General features: G+C 40.2%; 1 protein-coding gene across 4 annotated transcripts in view; it reads right to left on the reverse strand.

Annotated features, from left to right (window-relative positions):
* DCAF5 (DDB1 and CUL4 associated factor 5) overlaps window positions 1-20,283 on the reverse strand; it is a 108,730-nt gene that overhangs the window by 66,665 nt on the left and 21,782 nt on the right. For 3 of the 4 annotated variants that reach the window (XM_030319405.1, XM_030319403.1, XM_030319406.1), the window contains exons 2-5: window positions 10,765-10,908; window positions 7,589-7,625; window positions 6,381-6,520; window positions 4,479-4,608 (exon numbers count right to left, since the gene is read on the reverse strand). In XM_030319405.1, the coding sequence (XP_030175265.1) occupies window positions 4,479-4,608; window positions 6,381-6,520; window positions 7,589-7,625; window positions 10,765-10,876 (419 nt within the window). In that variant the 5' untranslated portion in view covers window positions 10,877-10,908. The remainder of the gene's footprint in view (window positions 1-4,478; window positions 4,609-6,380; window positions 6,521-7,588; window positions 7,626-10,764; window positions 10,909-20,283) is intronic. The other variant, XM_030319404.1, reaches the window with a different exon arrangement.

Below are 20,283 nucleotides of genomic sequence, written 5' to 3' on the forward strand. Positions count from 1 at the left end.
TCACTGCAGCTTTGGCTGACTATTGCCATATGAGAATAAAGATCCAATGATACCAAATCTTCTGACTTTTTCAAGAGGTGTTAGAAATTATGATTTTTCGGTGTAATTTCCCAAACATTATTAATGATGTAGGCCAAACAAAATATCTCTCTGGGTTGAATTTGACCTATGGACAAGCTCTGCAGCAAAATAAATAACGTGCACAGGTCTCCAGGATTAGAAATAACAAGAAACTTAGAAAGCTAGCATGTAGACAGAGGCTAGGCCAGGAGACAGTGAAAAAGGATTTAACTTTTAGAGGCAGAACATCTAAAAGACTCAGACTTTAGAGTTAGACATGTCTGTACTGGAAAAATCGGGAGAGGAATCCTGACAAAGGTCTATTGCAAGGGGGCATAGATGAAAGAAAACTAGAATATACAAGGACCTTATTTGCTTCAAAAGGGAGGGGGTGGACATGATACACCAATATACACACACAGGCTACTTCAACTCTGTGCCTTGATTTCCTTATCATTAAAACAGGAATAGAACCTACCTCATAGGGCTGTCATAAGGACTAAACAAAGAACTATTCATATGTCTGTCATTATCCCTTGTAAGAAATGCTTAATAAATGTTAGCTATTATTTATTATTATGAGGCACTGAGAGGTGAAGTAACTTTCAAGGATACATAGCTACTAAGGTATACTGCCTGGATGTGTAACCGGTATGATGGCTTCAGATTGTACACTCTAAACCATCAAAAGAGCTTCTGCCTCGCCTTACCTTGCTGCAATGTACGTGAAGAAGTCAGATCCGATGATAACTGAAGTGTCCTCTAAAGCTAACATTTTATTCCACCAGACAGCCCTTTGATCAGCTTATTTCAGGGCAGAAGCAGGACACATGTGATCCCACTCACATGCCTACAGACTAAAGTAAAGAGGTACAGCTTAGGCTTGGGGTAGGTCTGAGAAACCATTCCAGCACGGAATAATCCATAGGTTAAGCCAGGAAGAAAAAAGTGTTCAGTGTGAGGCCCCCTTATTGAGCTATGAAGATTATATTTGTTTCTAGGAGGCCCAGAATTCACTCACAAGCCCAAGCTTTAATAGGCTGAAAATTACTTACAAGCATGCTAAGGAACCATAGTAGGTTCTAAATCTAGAATCGTTAGAACACTGAGCAACTTTTATCCTCTTGGGGGTCAAATGTCTCTATGAGAACCTAGTAAAAGCTCTCTTCCAACCCCTCGAAAAATTGCCATATGTGCTCAGTCAGATACACAAGCACACACAACTTTAACTGCAATTTTGAGAGTTTCAAATTCCCTAAAATCTCTCTGTAGACTTTAAGTATCCCTTGGAATAGATCTACTTAGTTCTAGGGTTGTCCTCCCAGGGATTCAGATTTGCCCCAGGATCTAGGTTGGAGTTTCTAGGCAGCTGTGTTGAGGAGACAAATCATGTATTGCAACTCAGCATAACTAATCCTGCATGGAAAAGACAAAGGCCCTTCTCTTCCTCTCCCACACCAATTCGTACTAAGAGAATTCAAACAGAAAAGATCTGTAATTCAATCCCAAAACACCAGCGGATGAAGAACAGGAACCCAAGATTATTTCATGTCCTTTGTCTACCTCACACCCATAGAACTACACAGAATCTTAGAAGTATAGAAAAATAACAAATAAAAACATCCTAGTCCACTGTGCTCCTCTTTTTATTCCAAGAAAGGAATCAGTCAAGATCACCAACTAGCCTTATTAGATGACTTTTCTCCCATATGGGCTTTGAAAACTACAGGTTCCCCAAGAAACCATATAACCTAATTCATAATTAAAGAAGTAATCAAAACAAGAAGATAATCTTTCCCCTCATAAGACAGTGTAAGTGTTGGTAAGGGTCTGGACAAATGTGTAGTCGCATGCATAGTTGGTAGGTTTGTAAATCAGTGCAGCCTTTGGTGGTGGCAGGACAATGTAACAATTTTTATTAAAAATATAAAAACAGGGGTGCCTGGGTGGCTCAGTTGGTTAAGCGTCCAATTCGTGGTTTAGGCTCAGGTCATGATCTCACAGTTCGTGGGATCGAGCCCGGCACTGGGCTCTGCCCTGACAGCTCAGAGCCTGCCTGGGATTGTCTCTCTCACTCTCTTTGCCCCTCCCCCACTCAAGCATGCACGTGCACACACACTCTCACTTTCTCTCTAAATAAATACACTTAAAAAAGAAATTACGTTCTGGAAAGATATAAGAAACTGCTACAGTTACCTTTGGAGAGGACTAGAGACCAAGAAGGAGAACTGTACTGATGTACAAACATGTAGAAATTATAAGTAACAGATAGGATTTTTTTTCTTTTTTTGTTTCATTACACTTCTCTTGATATAAACCTTAAATCTAATAAGTGTTACTTTAAAACAAAACAATAATTTCACTTAGATTTTATCTATTTTAAAGTTTATTTATTTGGGGGTGGGGGGAGGAGGAGAGAGAGAATCCCAAGCAGGCTCGCACTGTCAGTGTGGAGCCCAATGCAGTGCTCAAACTTATGAACTATAAGACCGTGACTTGAGCCAAAATCGAGAGTTGGTCACTTAACCAACTGAGCCACCCAGGTGCCCCAGACATTTGTTTTTTTTTTTTTTTTAAAGAAGCCATGTTTAGTGAGAAGACAAGTAGAAAGGGGAAGAGAACCCAACTACAACGCACAGTAGGAAACTGCTGGGAGGAAATCAGGAAGAGGATTAAAACACTTAACCCTTCCTCTTCTTTCAAGACACTGCAGGACAGCATGCACTATTCAAGCTTTCCACTGGGGATAAATAGCTCAGGGCCTCATTCCAGTTACTAGCTATTCATTACAATGGTAAGTATGGAGGGTAGTAGGTTGGGAGAAGGCTGACATAGTTAGCCCAAATTCTGCCCCTTATTAATATGGTTAAGAAGAATAATTATTCTTTTTTTCCCCAGAACAATTATTCTAAAGAGTCTTAAGTAGCAGAGATTGTTACAGCTGAACACAGGGAAACACAGGCAGAGAGCACACAGCGCACACAGTGCAAAGACACACTAGGGGTCCTGCCACTATATGCATTTCAGTAGGGTGAGAAAGCAAGGGCTGGGTGTGTATGCACCAGAGACGGCAGGAGAAATGTCTGCTACTCTAAGGAAACTCAGGGAGCCCTGCTCAACACCAGGAGCACCCCTCTGAGCTATATAGATCTGCTGCAATAGTTCTAGCTCCCTCTGACTGCCCCATGGAGAGAATGAGCTAGAACTAAAAATCACCAAGGGAGATAATCCTCTGTACTTAATTGCTCCTTTCATTTGAGGCCTATGAAATAAATCATAACTTCTCTTACTTTCCATGATACTCTTCTGCAATATTGCTTTACAAAGTAGGAAGTTACCTCCATGCAGAATATCCAGAGGAGCAAGGCTAGCTTTAAGTATAGGTGCCATAAAAGCTTGTCCCTCACCCATAGGATTTAAAGAACATTAAAGAGCCTCCTATTTGAACCCATCCACACATTTCCCTTAATGATGCCTGAAATGCTTCTATTAATGATTTGTACCATCAGTTGAAGATCGTCCTAAGTGTACTCTTTTAATAAAGCAAAGAGAAGGGGAAACACATTAGGTCCCTAACACTACAGCAGCTCTTAACCTTTATTGTTTTAACCACTAGTCTGGTTGAGAAACTGAAAAAAAGCAAACTCCCGTCACAGAAAAATGCACTTAGATGGGTACATAATACAATTTCCACACAATTTGGGGGATTCACTGTTCTCCTGAAGCTCATTTGGAAAACCCTGCAGCCTGGAATTAAGAGTCCATGGTTCGGTGGCCATGAGTTTGACACATTCTTCCCCTCCATCTCCTCCGTCCCCATCCCCTGCCCACAAGAGCTCCCAGGCATCTGGGGAACACTGGGCCTAAAGATATAAGGCAGTACTGAAGGGAGGTTCTCACTAGTTCATCTATTTGCCTTTAATTGACTTGTCTAGAGTCAAATTACAATTTACGACTCCCTTAGCAAGGAGTGTGGATTTCTCACACTGCCTGTCTCTTGGGACAGGGCTCCCCTGGCTTCACAGGCACCAGTATATGTTAAGAGATGTCCAATTGAGGGGCGCCTGGGTGGCGCAGTCGGTTAAGCGTCCGACTTCAGCCAGGTCACGATCTCGCGGTCCGGGAGTTCGAGCCCCGCGTCAGGCTCTGGGCTAATGGCTCAGAGCCTGGAGCCTGTTTCCGATTCTGTGTCTCCCTCTCTCTCTGCCCCTCCCCCGTTCATGCTCTGTCTCTCTCTGTCCCAAAAATAAATAAAAAGCGTTGGAAAAAAAAAAATAAAAAAATAAAAAATAAAAAAAAAGAGATGTCCAACTGAGATCAACAGCCAAACAGGTTCTCACAACCCTTGCTGGTTGATCACATTACCTCAGAGCTGAGGTGGGGGAAGTTTTAACACCATATGAATAAATGGGGCTCACCTCTGAGGTTTTCGAATATCCCAGAGTCCCACTCCTTCCTTTGAATTGGCTGTGGCCAATAACCTGGGCTCCACAGGGTTAAACATGACACTGTGAAAGGCTGATGGATAGTTCGCCAGGCAGAAGGGCTCTGTGAATAGAGAAATGACAATTAGCCCCATAGCTCATTCAGCACCTCTGGGCCAGAGGCAGGCAAAGCAGGAATGTGATTGAGGAGAATCACACCCTATGTAACTGTCCTAGTAGCCAGAGCCCCAAAGTAGTCCATCACCCCAGCAGTCACCCCTACTCACAAGGCTTCAACAAGGACTAGCACATACTTTCTGCATGCAAAGTCTGAAAACAGCAACTCTAGTACATACAAACAAACTTAAAGCTATAATACTCAGAAACACTGAGCATTGTACCTCTTCATATCCTGTGACAAAACAGAAATGGTTACAGGAACTGGGAAGGCAAGCTATTTAACAGTAAGTAAAATTGAATTCCACATGAGCTGAAAAAATTTACAACCAATTACTGGTAGGATTATTGTACCTTAATCCAAATTTATTAGTTTTAGAAATTAAAAGTTTTCAACTACGCAAAAATTTAATGAAGACAAAGCAAAACAATGAGAAAAATGAAGATGATGAAACAATAGCAGTCTTCCCTTTTCTCTAAATTGCTCTCTAAATTGAGAGGAAAATAGCCTCAGTCTAGAATTTTATGATTTCATTCCCAGTATTGGAATATTTTTAAAAAGCACCTAATACTTGAACTCTTGCGTCCAGCCAGCTTCTAATCAACTTCACTTAGAAACCCTGCAGCCCTCTGCATAGACTAGCTGGCTCCAGGTGAGGAAGGAATGAATCGCCCTGCTACCCAGAAGGATATATTCCTGTGGAAGTTGTTTAGAAGCAACAGAGCGCACTCCGCGGTGTCGGATATCACATGGGACACTGCACAAGCCTCTGGACTGGGGCGCTCAGTCATCTCAGCCAGCGGGCAGTGCAGAGAAAGGAGAATTTCATCTACCTAGGACATGGGGACCCAGCCACAGTTGCTTCTTGGAGCTACCTTATCTTCCTGACCCTAAGAACAAGCTTCTCTTATAGCCTGAATCTTAATAATGGGGCACAGCCCAGCATGTTAAAATGCTCTGAATATAGAATAAGAAAAAGATCCAGATCCTGTCAGACAAGACAGGCAGGAAAGCAATTCTGTGTACACAGGTTATGATCTTGACAAAACTGCACTAAATGTGGGCACAGAGGTGACACTGAGGGTACAGCTGGAGGAAAGAGTCTTTGAAGACAGGCAGAGTTACAGAGTGAACTTTCTATTCAGGAAATGAGCGGAAATGATGCATTTCCTGAAAAACATCAGAGAAATTCAATAAAACAATTCTTCATTCTTATACTTCAGAAGCTCAAAGAGCACATTTGGAGGAGGAGCTCACCTGGACAATCCCCCTTACACAGAGAGTATTTGCCATCACTTTCAGGTTCTATACACACATCTGAAATTAGGATGCAAGTGTATAACACACCTGTTCTCTGTAAATAACCAAGACTCTGTGCATGTCAGCACCACACACAGAGCTGGCCTTTGGTAGCTACTCTCTACAATGAAGAATTGCATCTCTATCCCTTGGGGCCATTAAGTACCAAGGTGCTGTGGTGCTTACTGTCCAAGGGTTTGTGGAGACTCACAAGTGGCTCAAGGAGGACTGAGAACGGTGCCTCACTTCTGACTGCTAAGGGGTAGGATGGGACCTCCAGAGACACACATCTATGCCCCAGCCCAAGTGTTTCCTCTCCCTTCCCATCTCTCCCACTCAGGTTACTCAGGTCATCAACTGGATCTGAATGAACTCGACATCAAATTCTTCAACACAGTCCAACAGCCCTTTGACCCTACCTCCATGGGGGGACTCCCGGATGTCCCAGATAAGAACCCGGCCATCATCTGAGGAGCTGGCAAAAATGTTGTCATTCACGGGGCTCACCGACAAGCCATATACCGCATCTTCGTGAGCAAACACATCCAAGGTCTCGCTGCTGAGAGACAGAGAGCAGAGAGAGGCACACAGGCACACACATGCACACGCAGAGTGCAGAGTCCCAGCCCCAGAGTTCCTCAGGTAGGGTTCTCTCTCATTTCCAGTAGAAAGTCAATCTAGTGAAACCCAAAGGAGATTGTATTTCCTTAGAAAGTAGGTACTGAATTTCAGGTAAAAAACAAAAACTCTTCTGGGGCCCCTGGATGGCTCAGTAGGTTAAGAGTCCAACTTCAACTCAAGTCATGATCTCACAGTTCGTGAGTTCGAGCCCCGCGTCGGGCTATGTGCTGACAGCTCAGAGCCTAGAGCCTGCTTCAGATTCTGTGTCCCTCTCTCTCTCTGACTCCCTCCCCCACTCATGCTCTGTCTCTCTCTCAAAAATAAATGAATACCAAAAAAATTTTTTTTAAATAAAAGTTCTGTTAGAAAAACTTTTTATAGATTTCATGGTAAGTTTGCTTTTTGCACTAAATACGCATATTTGAAGGTAACTCAAGAGATGAGTTGAGTGTTTTCACTTACTGCAGAATGCATCTGCTTCTGTACAGATTTGGAGGTGGTGGTTGATTTCCAAAAACAAGGGAAAACTTTAAAGCAGCCAGGTCTGATGTCAGCAGGGGTAGAAGAGGGTTGATGTGGCAGTCTGGTATGGTAAGCATGAGCATGGCTCTGGAGCCAAGCTGTCTAAGTTCAGATCCTAGCACCACCACCTGACCTTATGTTATCTAACATCCCTACACCTCAGTTTCCTCATCTGCAATGAGACCATAATAGTATTCCTTCATAAAATTATTTTGAGGGTTAAACTGATTAATACATACAAAGCACCTAGAATAGTACCTAGCACATAAAGATTAGTCATTATTATGTTGTTGTTTCTTTCTCTTCCAATCTCTCCCTTTAAATTTTCACCTAAAAAGTATAAGTTCATTCCAAATTTATAAACCCTTTTCTTTTTTTAAAATCCAAATTGTTTTTCAAAAAACAACATTGGTGTAAAGAGAATTTGCCTCTCTTCATATGAGAAACAGAGCCAGTCACCTTCACATACCAACAATCTATTTACCTTTCAACATCATGGAGGATAACTTGCTCATCATTTCCTGTAAGGGAGAAAAGCAGACATTTGAAAATTCCTGCGAAGTGCTCCCTGTCCATATTACAACATAAAATTTTAAAGTTTTCAGAAAACATATGAACAAAGTCAATGTTAATACAAAGCAGGAATATTAATTACGAAAAAAAGCTTTATAAGACTAATTTCAGAAGGAGAGCATGCATGCAAGCAAGAGGGGTGGGGGGGAAGAGAGGGGGAGGGAGGGGGAGGGAAGGGGAGGGGGGGAGAGAGAGAGAGAGAGAGCGTGCGAAAGAGAGAATCTTAAGTAGACTCCACGCTGGACACAGGGCTCAATCTCATGACCAAGAAATTATGACCTGAGCCAAAATCAAGAGTCAGACGCTTAACCAACTGAGCCACCCAGGTGCCCCATGGCTAGGATATTCTTATAAAGAATTTTTGAAAGCCTTGTAGCAACTAGGTATAACATAATGAGTTTCCAAAATGAATTATTCAATTAAAAAAATATATTTTTATATATTTTATATATATATATATATATATATATATATATATATATATATATATATATATAAAACAGCCATCACAACAACAACAAAACTGTGGCCATTAAGAAAATGAATAAATGTTCCCAAAAATAAATAAACATTGAAAAAAAAAAAAAAGAAAATGAATAAATGATCATGGGTAAATTAATTCATTCATCCAATCTAGTTTTTTTTTTTTTTTAATTAAGCAAAACACTCAACCGTGAGACTTGGAATATAGATATTCTATGCCTCAGTTTTTACCTATAAGATAGGGATGATAATTGTACATACTTCATAGGGTTACTGCAATGATAAGAGATTTTTAAAACCATTCAGAATAGGGCTGAGCACTTAGTAAGCCCCCAATAAATGTTTGCTACTATTCATATCCTTATCATTTTTTATAGCCATTAAAATGTGATGATTGTAGGGTTATAAATGATAGGAAAGTTTTTATCCACAACTTTTTTCTCTTGCATTTTTCTTTTATTCCATCAAGGAATCTAAAAATACTACATTCACAATTATGTGTAGTCCTGTAGTTTATATAACCAAACATAAAAACCTTATGAAAAGACAAAAGTACAAAAATTCCCACTCTACGCTGAAAGCACAGCCAACAGGCACTTAAACAGAAAGTAAAAGTAGCGGTAGAGGTGTGGCCCAGGTCATCTTAAAGCCCTGGCTACAAACTCTGTTGTGGGTGCATACCGAGTAAATCAAAACCACACTAATGCCTTTTTTTAGGTAATAGGAATAGCTGAGGGGATAGGGATACAGGAAGAGCAGATTCTGCCTGACCCTTGAGGAACTCCCAGTCCAGCTACACAAACAGTGACAAAATGGGTTATCTTGTTGTAGTGATATGCTCTACAATGGGGACACAGACAAAGGAGCAATTATTTCCTTCAGGAGCAGGTTGACAGTACATGGCAGAAGACGTCAATGTTTTTATAGGGAAGGAGACATTTGAACAGAAACTCTAATAACCCAAAACTATTACCAATGGAAGACTCAGGGGAACTGGGGGGACCGGACAATTAATCATGACCCATGACAGAACAGCAAGAGCAAACAACACAAGGGCACCAAAGGTGGCAAGTGGTGTAGTGGGCTAGAGTACATGATGCGGGGGAGGGAAGTGAGGCTAGAGAGGTAGACTGAAGTTTAGACTTTATCCTGTGGACACTGTAGGGTCAGAGGTTCACATGGTTAAACTTTATTTTTAAGAGAAAACTTGTATAAGTGACAAATTAGGAGGGCTAGAGACGTTGCAGAAATCACAAAGGCCACTGCAATAGTCCGGGTCAAAGATGAGGGCCTGAACCAGTGCAGTGGGTAAGGAAAGAGAGCAGAAACTAAAAGGATGAATATGAGAAGCTTCTAAGTCTGGTTGGTGAGTCACAAGATAGGTAAATGAAAGAAAGGAAGGTTTGAGGATGACTTCAAGATTTCTATTAGACTGAACCAGGTGAAACTGTCATTTTTTTGTAAGTTAAAAGTGCTTGATATCAGGGGCACTTGGGTGGCTCAGCTGGTGAAGTACCTGACTCTTGATTTCAGCTCAGGCCATAATCTCAAAGGTTTGTGAGTGTGAACCCTGCATCTGGCTCTGCGCTGACAGTATGGAGCCTGCTTGAAATTCTCTCCCCCTCTGTCTGCCCCTCCTCCCCACAAATAAATAAAAATAAAAAACCTTTTAAGAAAGCGCTTCAATATAAGCAGTTTCTTAAAGTTTAAACCTAATAGCTTGAATCATTAGGTGAACACTGATAATAACTGAGAAAGGGAATCCACGGAACAAGAGGAAGTATTTGTGCAGGAGAAGAAGACTAATAATCTTGGTTTTAGATTTGCTGTACTTAAATTGCTTTTAGAACACATAAGTAGATATTCCATGCAAAAATCTGCAGTGCAAAAGGGAGGTCAGGGTTAGAAATGCGGTGCTCAGAAAGGAGTGTGGTTGATGAAAGGCATCACCAAGAGGCTGGCTTGAGCACAGGCCATTCCAATTGTACCCTAACACACTGTTTTTCAAACAGGAGCCACCCATGGATCACAACATCAATTTGAGTTACAACCTTTAAGATCTTTAAAAACGAGGGGTGCCTGGGTGGCCCAGTCAGCTAAGCTTTTGGCTCTAGATTTCGGTTCAGGTCATGATCTCACAGCTGTGGGTTCGAGCCCCGTGTCAGGCTCCAGGCTGACAGTGAGGAGCCTGCTTGGGATCCTCTCTCTCTCTCTCTCTCTCTCAAAATAAACATTTAAAAAATATCTTTAAAAATGAAATAGAATTTTTAAAAAATCAGAATGTACCACACATAATAAGGTTAAGTACTATTTTAAATGTGTGCATGTTTCTGTATGCCACACTGCAATGTAAAAAATTTTCTATCAAAAAAGACAAAGAATGAGAGTAAAGGATCAAAAGAACAGAAGAAAGGAGGGAAGGAAGGAGGAATTACTCTCACATACATGTCTAAACTGCTGTAATGCAGAGAAGACAAGCTATGGGAAACCATTTCTATAGCTCAGTGAAATAAAGGAAGAAAAACAAGGCTACTTTTTGGACTCTTTCATCTAAAATCTCAGCCACAGTGAATTTCCTAGGGTGGAAGTCTCCCTTCTTCTCACCTCCAGAGAATACTTTGGTGTTCCCACTGTTGAAAGCCAGGCAAAAAATGTTGGAATGGTGCTCTCCTTTCAGCTGTATGGGCTTGACTCTCGAGTGGATAGCTTGTTCCATGTGCCATAGCAGAACCCGCCGGTCATCTCCTCCTTGAGAGGGGAATAAGAATCTAGGGTTAAAATGGCTGACACTTCAAGGCTGACACTCAGTTTTGCCAGCCTCGAACTCTATCCCTTCCAAAACTGCAACTCCCCGACTCTGTGAGATTCTGATGGGGCACATAAACCCAGGACTCTACCGCCTTAACCATCAGGAGATACATGGTCTCTAAGCCACTCACTTTTCCCCAGGAATTAAATCTTGAACAGACATATGGAAAGGGATAAACACTGATATTGAAACCCTCAAAGGCACTCTATTCCTGACTTTCCAGAGACTCAGTTATTTAAATATATTTTTGCTTGCTACCTAAAATCCTTCTACTAATGTTCCCGGCAACCTTTTCTTATCTAACAGAAGGTGAGCTGCTTTCTAATGCTTGCAACCAAGGAACTCCATGGTAATAGTTCTAGCATACTGGTTTTCAAAGCACTCTCCTTGATGTGATTTCATTGAATATGGGACAGCATACAAATGATAACTAAGGAATTGACTGTCACAGCAGGATCTAGACAGAGCCTAGCTCTCATGAAGCCCAGGTTCAGCTCTTTTCCTTTGCATAACTTACAATAGTCTGAATTAAATGAGCAGTATTGTACTGCATGAGCCAGCTCCTAGAGAATAATTATGTTCTATGTATTTTTTATTTTTGCAGATGCATTAAAAATGTCTGGAAGGATAAATAACTGTTACGTGTTAACAATGGTTAACAGTGGTTATTATTTCCAGGAAATAGGATTAAAATAAAAAGAACAGACTGGAGGGTTCTTACTTTTATTTATTTGGCACCCCCTCACTTTTTATAACAAGCCTATATTAGTCTCCTAATAAAAATTAAGTTACAACAGGGGCAAACATGAGCAGCAAACCACAGCAATCTCTATTCCTCTTCTTCCCCTTCTCCATTCAATACAACAGCCACAAATTATAGCACACCCATACAAGGGTATACCATGCAGCCGTGAAATCAGTAAATCTAGAACTTGGAAAGATGTCCAAAGGTCTTTGTGCAGGGGGAAAATAAGGTGTAAAACAGTATGTGTACCAAAATGCATTCTGTGTAAAACAAAAATTTTAAAAACTCCAGGACTGCAGGATCCTTGTCAATTTATTTACTGCGGAGTCTCCAAGCACCTAAATGAGTGTCCCCAAAGAGCAGAACTAATATGCTCATACTTGCATATCTATGTTTGTATTTGCCTATCTATATATCTATAAAAGAAACTGTTTTTACTGGACACCATCTCCAGACTAGAGTTGGGAGACGTTTTTACTGTGGTAAAATACATAAAACATGAAATCTACCATTCTAACCATTGTTAAGTATACAATTCTATATACTTACACCGTATACTTGCACATTCTTTGTATTTGCACTGTTGTGCAACCATCACCACTATCCATCCCCAGAATCTTTACATCATCCCAAACTGAAACTCTGTACCTAATAAACAATAACTTTCCCCGCCCTCAGTAACTACCATTCTATTTTCTGCCTCTGTGAATTTAACTGTTCTAGCTAACTCATGTAAGTGGAACCATACAATAGTTGTCTTTCTGTGTCTGTCTTGCTCACTTTGCATAATATCTTCAAAGTTCATCCATACTGTAGCATGTACCAGAATTCCATTCTTTTTTAAGGCTAATATTCTGTTATACACATATACACACACCATATTGTGTTTATCCATTCATCCACTGATGGACATTTGGGTTGTTTTCACCTGTTGGCTATTGTGAATAATGTTGCTAAGAACATGGATGTGCAAATATCTGTTCAAGTCTCTGTTTTTAATTCTTTTGGGTTTATATTATTGGGAACCTTTTATTTTTTATTTCAAGCTTTTTATTTAAATTTTAGTTAACATGTGTGGTAAAATTGGTTTCAAGTGTAGAATTTTGTGATTAATCACTTACATACAAACACTCAGTGCTCATCACCGTAAGGGCACTCCTTAATATGGATCACCCATTTAGCCCATCCCTCACCCTTCTCCCTCCATCAACCAGCCCTCAGTTTGTTCTCTATAGTTAAGAGTCTCTGATAGTTTTCTTCCTTCTCTTTTCCCCCCTTCCCCTATGTTCATCTGTTTCATTTCTTAAATTCCACATGAGTGAAATCATATGGCATTTGTCTTTCTCTGACTGACTTATTTCACTTAGCATAATACACTCTAGCTCCATACATCTTGTTGCAAATGTAATATTTCATTCTTTTTGATGGCTGAGTAAATATCCCACTGTACATAAATATATACATATCTTTATTCATTCATCAGTCAATGAATTTGGGCTGTTTCCATCATATGGCTATTGTTGATAATTCTGCTCTAAACATTGGGGTGCACATGACCATTTCAATCAGTATTTCTGTATCCTTTGGGTAAATACCTAGTAGTGCACTTGCTGGAACGTAGGATAGTTCTATTTTTAACTTTTTGAGGACCTTCTATACTGTTTTCCGGAGTGGCTGCACAAGTTTGCATTTCTACCAACAGTGCATGAGAGTTCCTTTTTCTCCACACCATCGCCAACACCTGTTGCTTCCTGTGTTGTTAATTTTGCCCATTCCGACCTGTGTGAGGTGGTATCTAATCATGGTTTTGATTTGTATTTCCCTGATGAAAGTGATGTTAAGCATCTTTTCACGTGTCTGTTAGCCATCTAGATGTCTTCTTTGGAAAAATATCTGTTCATGTTTTCTGCCCATTTCTTAAATGGATTATTTAGTTGTTGGGTGTTGAGTTTGATAAGTTCTTTATAGATTTAGGATACTAACCTCTTGTCAAATATGTCATCTGCAAATATCTTCTCCCACACAGACTGTCTTTTAGTTTTGTTGACTCGAGAAATTTTATATCTTATATTTTAATTCTTACTTTACACCTTCTTGTAGTACTTGACCTTTTGCCAGAAACATGTTTCCTTTTATAATGTAATTTTAAAAATCAATAGAAGATACAGTAGCCAAGTCAAATTTATTCTCCCTCCCCTAGAAAGAAGTTGCCTCTGCTGCTTGAGTTCCTTCTTTCTTTCATTGTTGGTCAAAATCAAGTTCTGTGTCATCCTCCAAAGTGTTTCATTGTCTACCAAACTGATCCCTTAAGTGTGGCCTTGTGTTCTGTGTTTATGATTTGCCTATTTCAACTATGAATCTCTGGCCTGGGATGGTTATCTAAATTCTATATCTTAGGATGGATGGATGGCTCACTCAGTGGAGCATGGGACTCTTGATCTTAGGATTGTGAATTCAAGCCCCACTTTGGGTGTAGAGATGATTTAAAATCTTTTTAAAAAATTCAAATCTCTTATAAGTTAAAGTCAAAAAAAATAAAGGTTTGGGTTTTTGTTGTTTTGTTTTAATGAATAATAACACAAAGGAGTTTTTTACCCTAATAATAGATTCATACAGGCAGTGGGCACTTCAGTTCTCCATAGTTCCTACTCTTACTGTTTTTTCCCAACACTGAAGTCACAGGTCAGGGACGTATCATAGCTCTTGCTCCTGTGTATCCTGTGTTACAGAAATATTTATCTGTGCCCATGTCTCTATCAAAAGTGGAAACTCAAAAGATAAAGAAGCCCACATGTTTCTTCTACTTACTCATGTTTCTAATCTAATCTCCCTGAGCCTGAGTTTCATCAAAAAAAAAAAAACAAAAAAAAACTGGGATCATAACAGCTCTGCCCTCATGGGTTTTATAGATTGTAAAGTCAAATACAAGAGGGTTAAGTAACTTACCAAGGTCGCACAGTAAGTAAAGTGGTTGAGCTGAGATTCAAAAGCAAGCAGTTAAGACTCTATAGCCTCCATTCTTAATCACTACTCTAGGTTGCCTGCCTTATAGAACAAAAAATTAACCATAAATGACAAAGCAGTTCACCTAATGGACAACTGAAGGGATTCTCTACCTTGGTAACATAACTGAAAAATGTACAAGTTAGAATAAAACAGGGGAGCATAGGAATAAAAACAGAGGCCAACCGAACTATAGTAAACTGAGAGACCAGAAACAGGGACCAGGAAAAGACTCCCTGAATTGAAAGATTCTAGCAATACACAAAATGGACAATGGCTTATACAAAGAATTCCTACAAATTAATTTTTAAAACCATTAGGAAAAGAGGCAAATATGATAACTCACAGAAGAGGACAACCAAAATAGCCAAAAGATATTACAGAGGATCTCAACCTCTATAGTAATCAGGAAAATGCAAATTATAATTTAAATAAGTTCTTACAAAGTGACACAAGGAAATGTACAAGGATGTACACTGCATCACTGTTTACAATGGCAAACAACGAAATTCTAAATAATACAAATATCCATCAATATATAAACTAATAAATTCCACTGGAATACAAATACAAATTAAACCTAAACCAAGCAGAACATACAGCAGTTAAAATGAACTAGATATATGTATACCAACATAAATCTTGAAAACCTAATGGCAAGTAATAAAGCAAGTTTCAGAAGGATATGTAAAAGATAACATTAAATATATATTTTTAACTATACAAAATAATACCATATAGTTTGTTGATAAACACACATATACTAAAGAGGACTTCAATTGTACCTGTAAAGTTTTGTTTCTTAAAAAAAAATAAAAACAGACTATAAGCAAATTTAACAAATTGTCAACATTTTGTCAAATCCAATTGGTATCTATTTAAAAAATTATTTTAAGTTCCAGTATAATTAACATGCAGTATTATATTAGTTTCAGGTGTACAATATAGCTATTTAACAATTCTATACATTACTCTGTTCATTTCTCTGCTTTTCTTTATGCTTTATGGTATCAAGGAAATATTGTTACATCTCTTTTTTAATTTTAAGTGGGGTCCATGCCCAACGTGGGGCTTGAACTCATAATCCTGCGATCAAGAGTCACACTATCAGCTGAGCCAGCCAGGTGCCCCAATATTGTTACATCTCTAAAGCATATCGGGGAACCTGGGTGGCTCAGTCGGTTGAGCATCAGACTTTGGCTCAGGTCATGAACTCACAGTTTGTGGGTTCGAGCCCTGAGTCGGGCTCTGTGCCGACAACTTGCTCAGAGCCTGGAGATTGCTTCAGATTCTGTGTCTCCTTCTCTCTCTGCCCCTCCCCTGCTCACGTGCTGTGTCTGTCTCTCAAAAATAAATGTTAAAAAAAAAATTTAAGTATAACAATGACACTGTGGTGCTGTTAAAAAACAAAAAAGTGCCTATCAGTTAGGGATGCATACATACTAAGGTAGGTGAAATAGTATGTCTGGAATTTCCTTTAAAATATTACAGAAAAAAGGTGGGGGAGGGTGCCTGGTGGCTCAGTAGGTTGAGTTTGCAGCTCAGGTCATGATCTCACAGTTCAGGATCAAACCCCAGGTTGGGCTCTACACTGACAGTACAGAGTCTGCTTGGGATTCTCTCTCTCCCTCTCAAAATAAATAAACATTAAAAAAAAAAAGTAGGGGAGATAAGTGATCTTTTTTTAAGATTTTGTTTTTAAGTAATCTCTACACCCAACATGAGACTCAAACTTACAACCCTGAGATCAAGAGTCGCATGCTCTACTCACCAAGCCAGCCAAGCACCGCAGGATAGGCGATTAATAAAATGTTGGTAATTTTTTTTTTCTTTTTTTGAGAGAGAGAGAGCACGAGTGAGATGCAGAAAGAGAGAGAGAGAGAAAGAGGGAGAGAAGAGGGACTCACCTGAAGCAGGGCTTGTGCTCACTGGAAGTGGGGCTTGAGCTCACCTGATGCGGGACTCAAACTCATGAAACAGGACATCCTGACCTGAGCCAAAGTCAGACGCTTACCAACTGAGGCACCCAGGCACCCAGTGTTGGTACTTATTATGGATGGGTATACTGTACTTTTGTGAATGCTTGAACATTTCCATAAAATAAAACATTTTGGATTTTTAAAGTTTTTGTTTTGGTTTTAATGTTTATTTTTGAGAGAGAGGGAGAGCATGCACAGTACAAAGGCAGAGAAAAAGAGAATCCCAAGGAGGCTTCACACTGTCAGAGCAGAGCCTGATGTGGGACTTGAACTCATACCGTGAGATCATGCCCTGAGCCGAAATCAAGAGTCAGACACTTAACTGCCTGAGCCACCCAGGTGCCCCAAAACATTTTGGATTTTTAAAATTTTCATGATAGAAAAAGAAAACAAAACTCTCTAGGATGGGCTGGGATACTCATGGCAAAGGAAAAACTGGTAGCACTTCTATTTATTTACTCAGACCTATGCAAGGCAGCACAGCCTCTCCTGAATTAGAGTAGCTCTAAAAAAAAAGTTTAATAAACAAGAAAATAATATCTACATCTATGCACTCAGAGACATAACCATTCTCAGCTAAGGGTCATCCCCCATTATCCAAACAGCATTATCTTTAGTGTTTGTTCTAGACATTTAAATTTTTTTTTTCAACGTTTATTTATTTTTGGGATAGAGAGAGACAGAGCATGAACGGGGGAGGGGCAGAGAGAGAGGGAGACACAGAATCGGAAACAGGCTCCAGGCTCTGAGCCATCAGCCCAGAGCCTGACGCGGGGCTTGAACTCCCGGACCGCGAGATCGTGACCTGGCTGAAGTCGGACGCTTAACCGACTGCGCCACCCAGGCGCCCCTGTTCTAGACATTTAAAGAATGATTTACTTTTGCCAAATAAATACTTAGTAATTTAAAATGCATGGTTATTTGTAGAATGCCTTGGGACCATTTAAAACAATGTGTCCTTACTACTCGCCATGATGATGACAGCCCAAGTCCATAAGAGATTGGAATCACTGAGGCAGAAATTATGGCTATGGCAAGGCCTGCTTCTACTTTGCCCTCAAGGTTAGTGTCAGAAGATGTAAGGTGCACCTCTTCCCGGCCAACACACACATACACGCACACACATATTTCCTTAGGCAAGGTATTAAGAGCTCTGTGCCAACACAATACTTTTCAACCATGTGTTGGCAAAAACCACAGTGGTGCAAACTGAGGCATCACCTGAAATTGCTGGGCTGCTTTGAAGCCAGTAGAGGAAGAATAACTGCAACAGCTGTGGCCAATTCTCTGCCCCTGCCCACCCCCCACAAAGCAAAGGATGGCTGGTAAAATAAGGATAAATCAGTTCAGAACCTGAAAAAACTCTATAGTTCTCTCTCTGTGAATCATCTAATCAATTCAAAAGAGCAGAGATGGGGCACCTGAATGGCTCAGTCAGTTGAGCATCCGACTTGAGGTCACAGTCTCGCAGTTTGTGAGTTTAAGCCCTACGTGGGCTCACAGCCTGCTTTGCCCTCTACCCGGTCTCTCTGCCCCTTCCCCCACTTGTACTCTCTCAAAAATAAACAAACATTAGGGGGGAAAAAAAAAGCAGAGATTACATGGTTCCATGCACAGAGACTGTTGGACCTGCAAAGAATCGAAGTGAAGAGTTCGATCCTTTAAGCTGGCTCTGTGAGCCTGGCAGTCAAGTGCTTCTGTGAGGTTGGCCCCAGTCTCTCTAGGGCTTCTGTGGAAGGAGCACAGGGACCTCTTAGGAAGGCAAGGACTTTCTGCTTGGCACTAGTACCAGGCAAGGGACAAGCAGAGGACAGGGCTTCTAGGCCTGGTTTCCTCACAGACGCTTGCCTAGCTTCAATCCATCTGAGAACCCCAAAAGAACATAGCTACTCTGATGCTGGTCTTATTGGGTTGATTTAATTCTGCATTAAACTCACTAACTCATCCCCAAATGTACTATAATCACATTGTGGCAGCAGTTTTGTAGTTACAGAAAAACTATACTTAAAAAGCACTCTTTCTCAACGGATCCTGAGCTATAAGCAGAAACTATATAAGCCCTCACACCATACTGTAACAAAAGTAATTATTTAACATTCTTCTTATTTTATAGCCCAGAAAAGCTAAGGCCCACAAGGAAAAAGAATTTGCTTTGGGCTTCCTCAGAAAGTCGGCCAAGCATAGGAAGGAACTGAGAGAGCATTCTGAAACTCAGGATCAATTACTCCTGCAGCACATTGTTGAAGAGGAAGAGACTAAACCATTTAAAAATCCATCAATAGAAGTCTGGTTAAAATTATTGTTTTAATGTGACATAAAGTAGATGGTAGGGGCCGGGGGCTGGGGTTGGGGTGGGGGGTAGCAGGACAATGCGGAGTTGTTATATAATAGGAACAGAGTTTCAATTTTGCAAAATGAAAAAGTTCTGGAGATGGAATAGTAATGATGACTGTATAACAGTGTGAAGTACTTTATGCAAGTGAACTGTACATTACAGTTAAAAATGGTTAAAATGAGGGGCACCTGGGTGGCTCAGTCGGTTAAGCATCCGACTTCGGCTCAGGTCATATCTCACAGTCCGTGAGTTCGAGCCCCGCGTCGGGCTCTGTGCTGACAGTGCAGAGCCTGGAGCCTGTTTCAGATTCTGTGTCTCCCTCTCTCTCTGCCTCTCCCCTGTTCATGCTCTGTCTCTCTCTGTCTCAAAAATAAACAAACGTCAAAAAAAATTTTTTAATTAAAAAAATGGTTAAAATGGTAAATTTTGTGTTATGTATATTTTACCACAATAAAAATGCAAAAACCAGTTTATTGTTCATGTATGTACCATGTATTATGATGCCAAAAAAAAAAAAAAAGACAAAAAGCATGAGGCAGTTCTGTCTGTACTGACATGGAATAATCATGGATTAAAAAAGTGTAAGGGGCACCTGGGCGGCTCAGTTGGTTAAGCATCTGGCTTCTGCTCAGGTCATGATCTCACGGTTTGTGGGTTCGAGCCTTGTGTTGGACTCTGTGCTGTCAGCTCAGAGCCTGGAACGTCCTTCAGATTCTGTGTCTCCCTGTCTCACCCCCTCCACCACTCACACTCTGTCTCTCTCTCTCTCTCAAAAATAAATAAACATGAAAAAAATTTTTTTTAAAGTGTTAGTGACTGTATTAACTATTCAAAACACTATTTTCTTTAAAAAACCAACCAGAATGGGATTAGATCCAGGGTCTCATCTCTGATAGGCAGCAAAGGTGGTGCTACGGAAGGGTACACGAAGTACAAGCTCTGGAATAAAAGTGTCTGAGCACACCATCCATGTGTCCTTGAGCGAGTTATTCTACTTCTCTAACCTCAGTTTTATGATTGTAAAATGAAAAAAATACCAACTATCTCACAGGGCTGTTGTGTGTATTGAGAAAATACACATAAAAACACTTACCCAGTGTGCCATATGTTAGGTATATATACCCCTCAAAATGTTCTAGTTTCTTACACATATCATTCATGAATTTGTCCTTATCTTTCCAACTCTTGTTCTAGGTAGCATAAGGGTATGAATAGCATGATACATTTTTTTTTTAAGATTTTATTTTTAAGT

Source organism: Lynx canadensis, chromosome B3 (genome assembly GCF_007474595.2).
Source record: "Lynx canadensis isolate LIC74 chromosome B3, mLynCan4.pri.v2, whole genome shotgun sequence".
In the NCBI taxonomy this organism is placed as follows: domain Eukaryota; kingdom Metazoa; phylum Chordata; class Mammalia; order Carnivora; family Felidae; genus Lynx; species Lynx canadensis.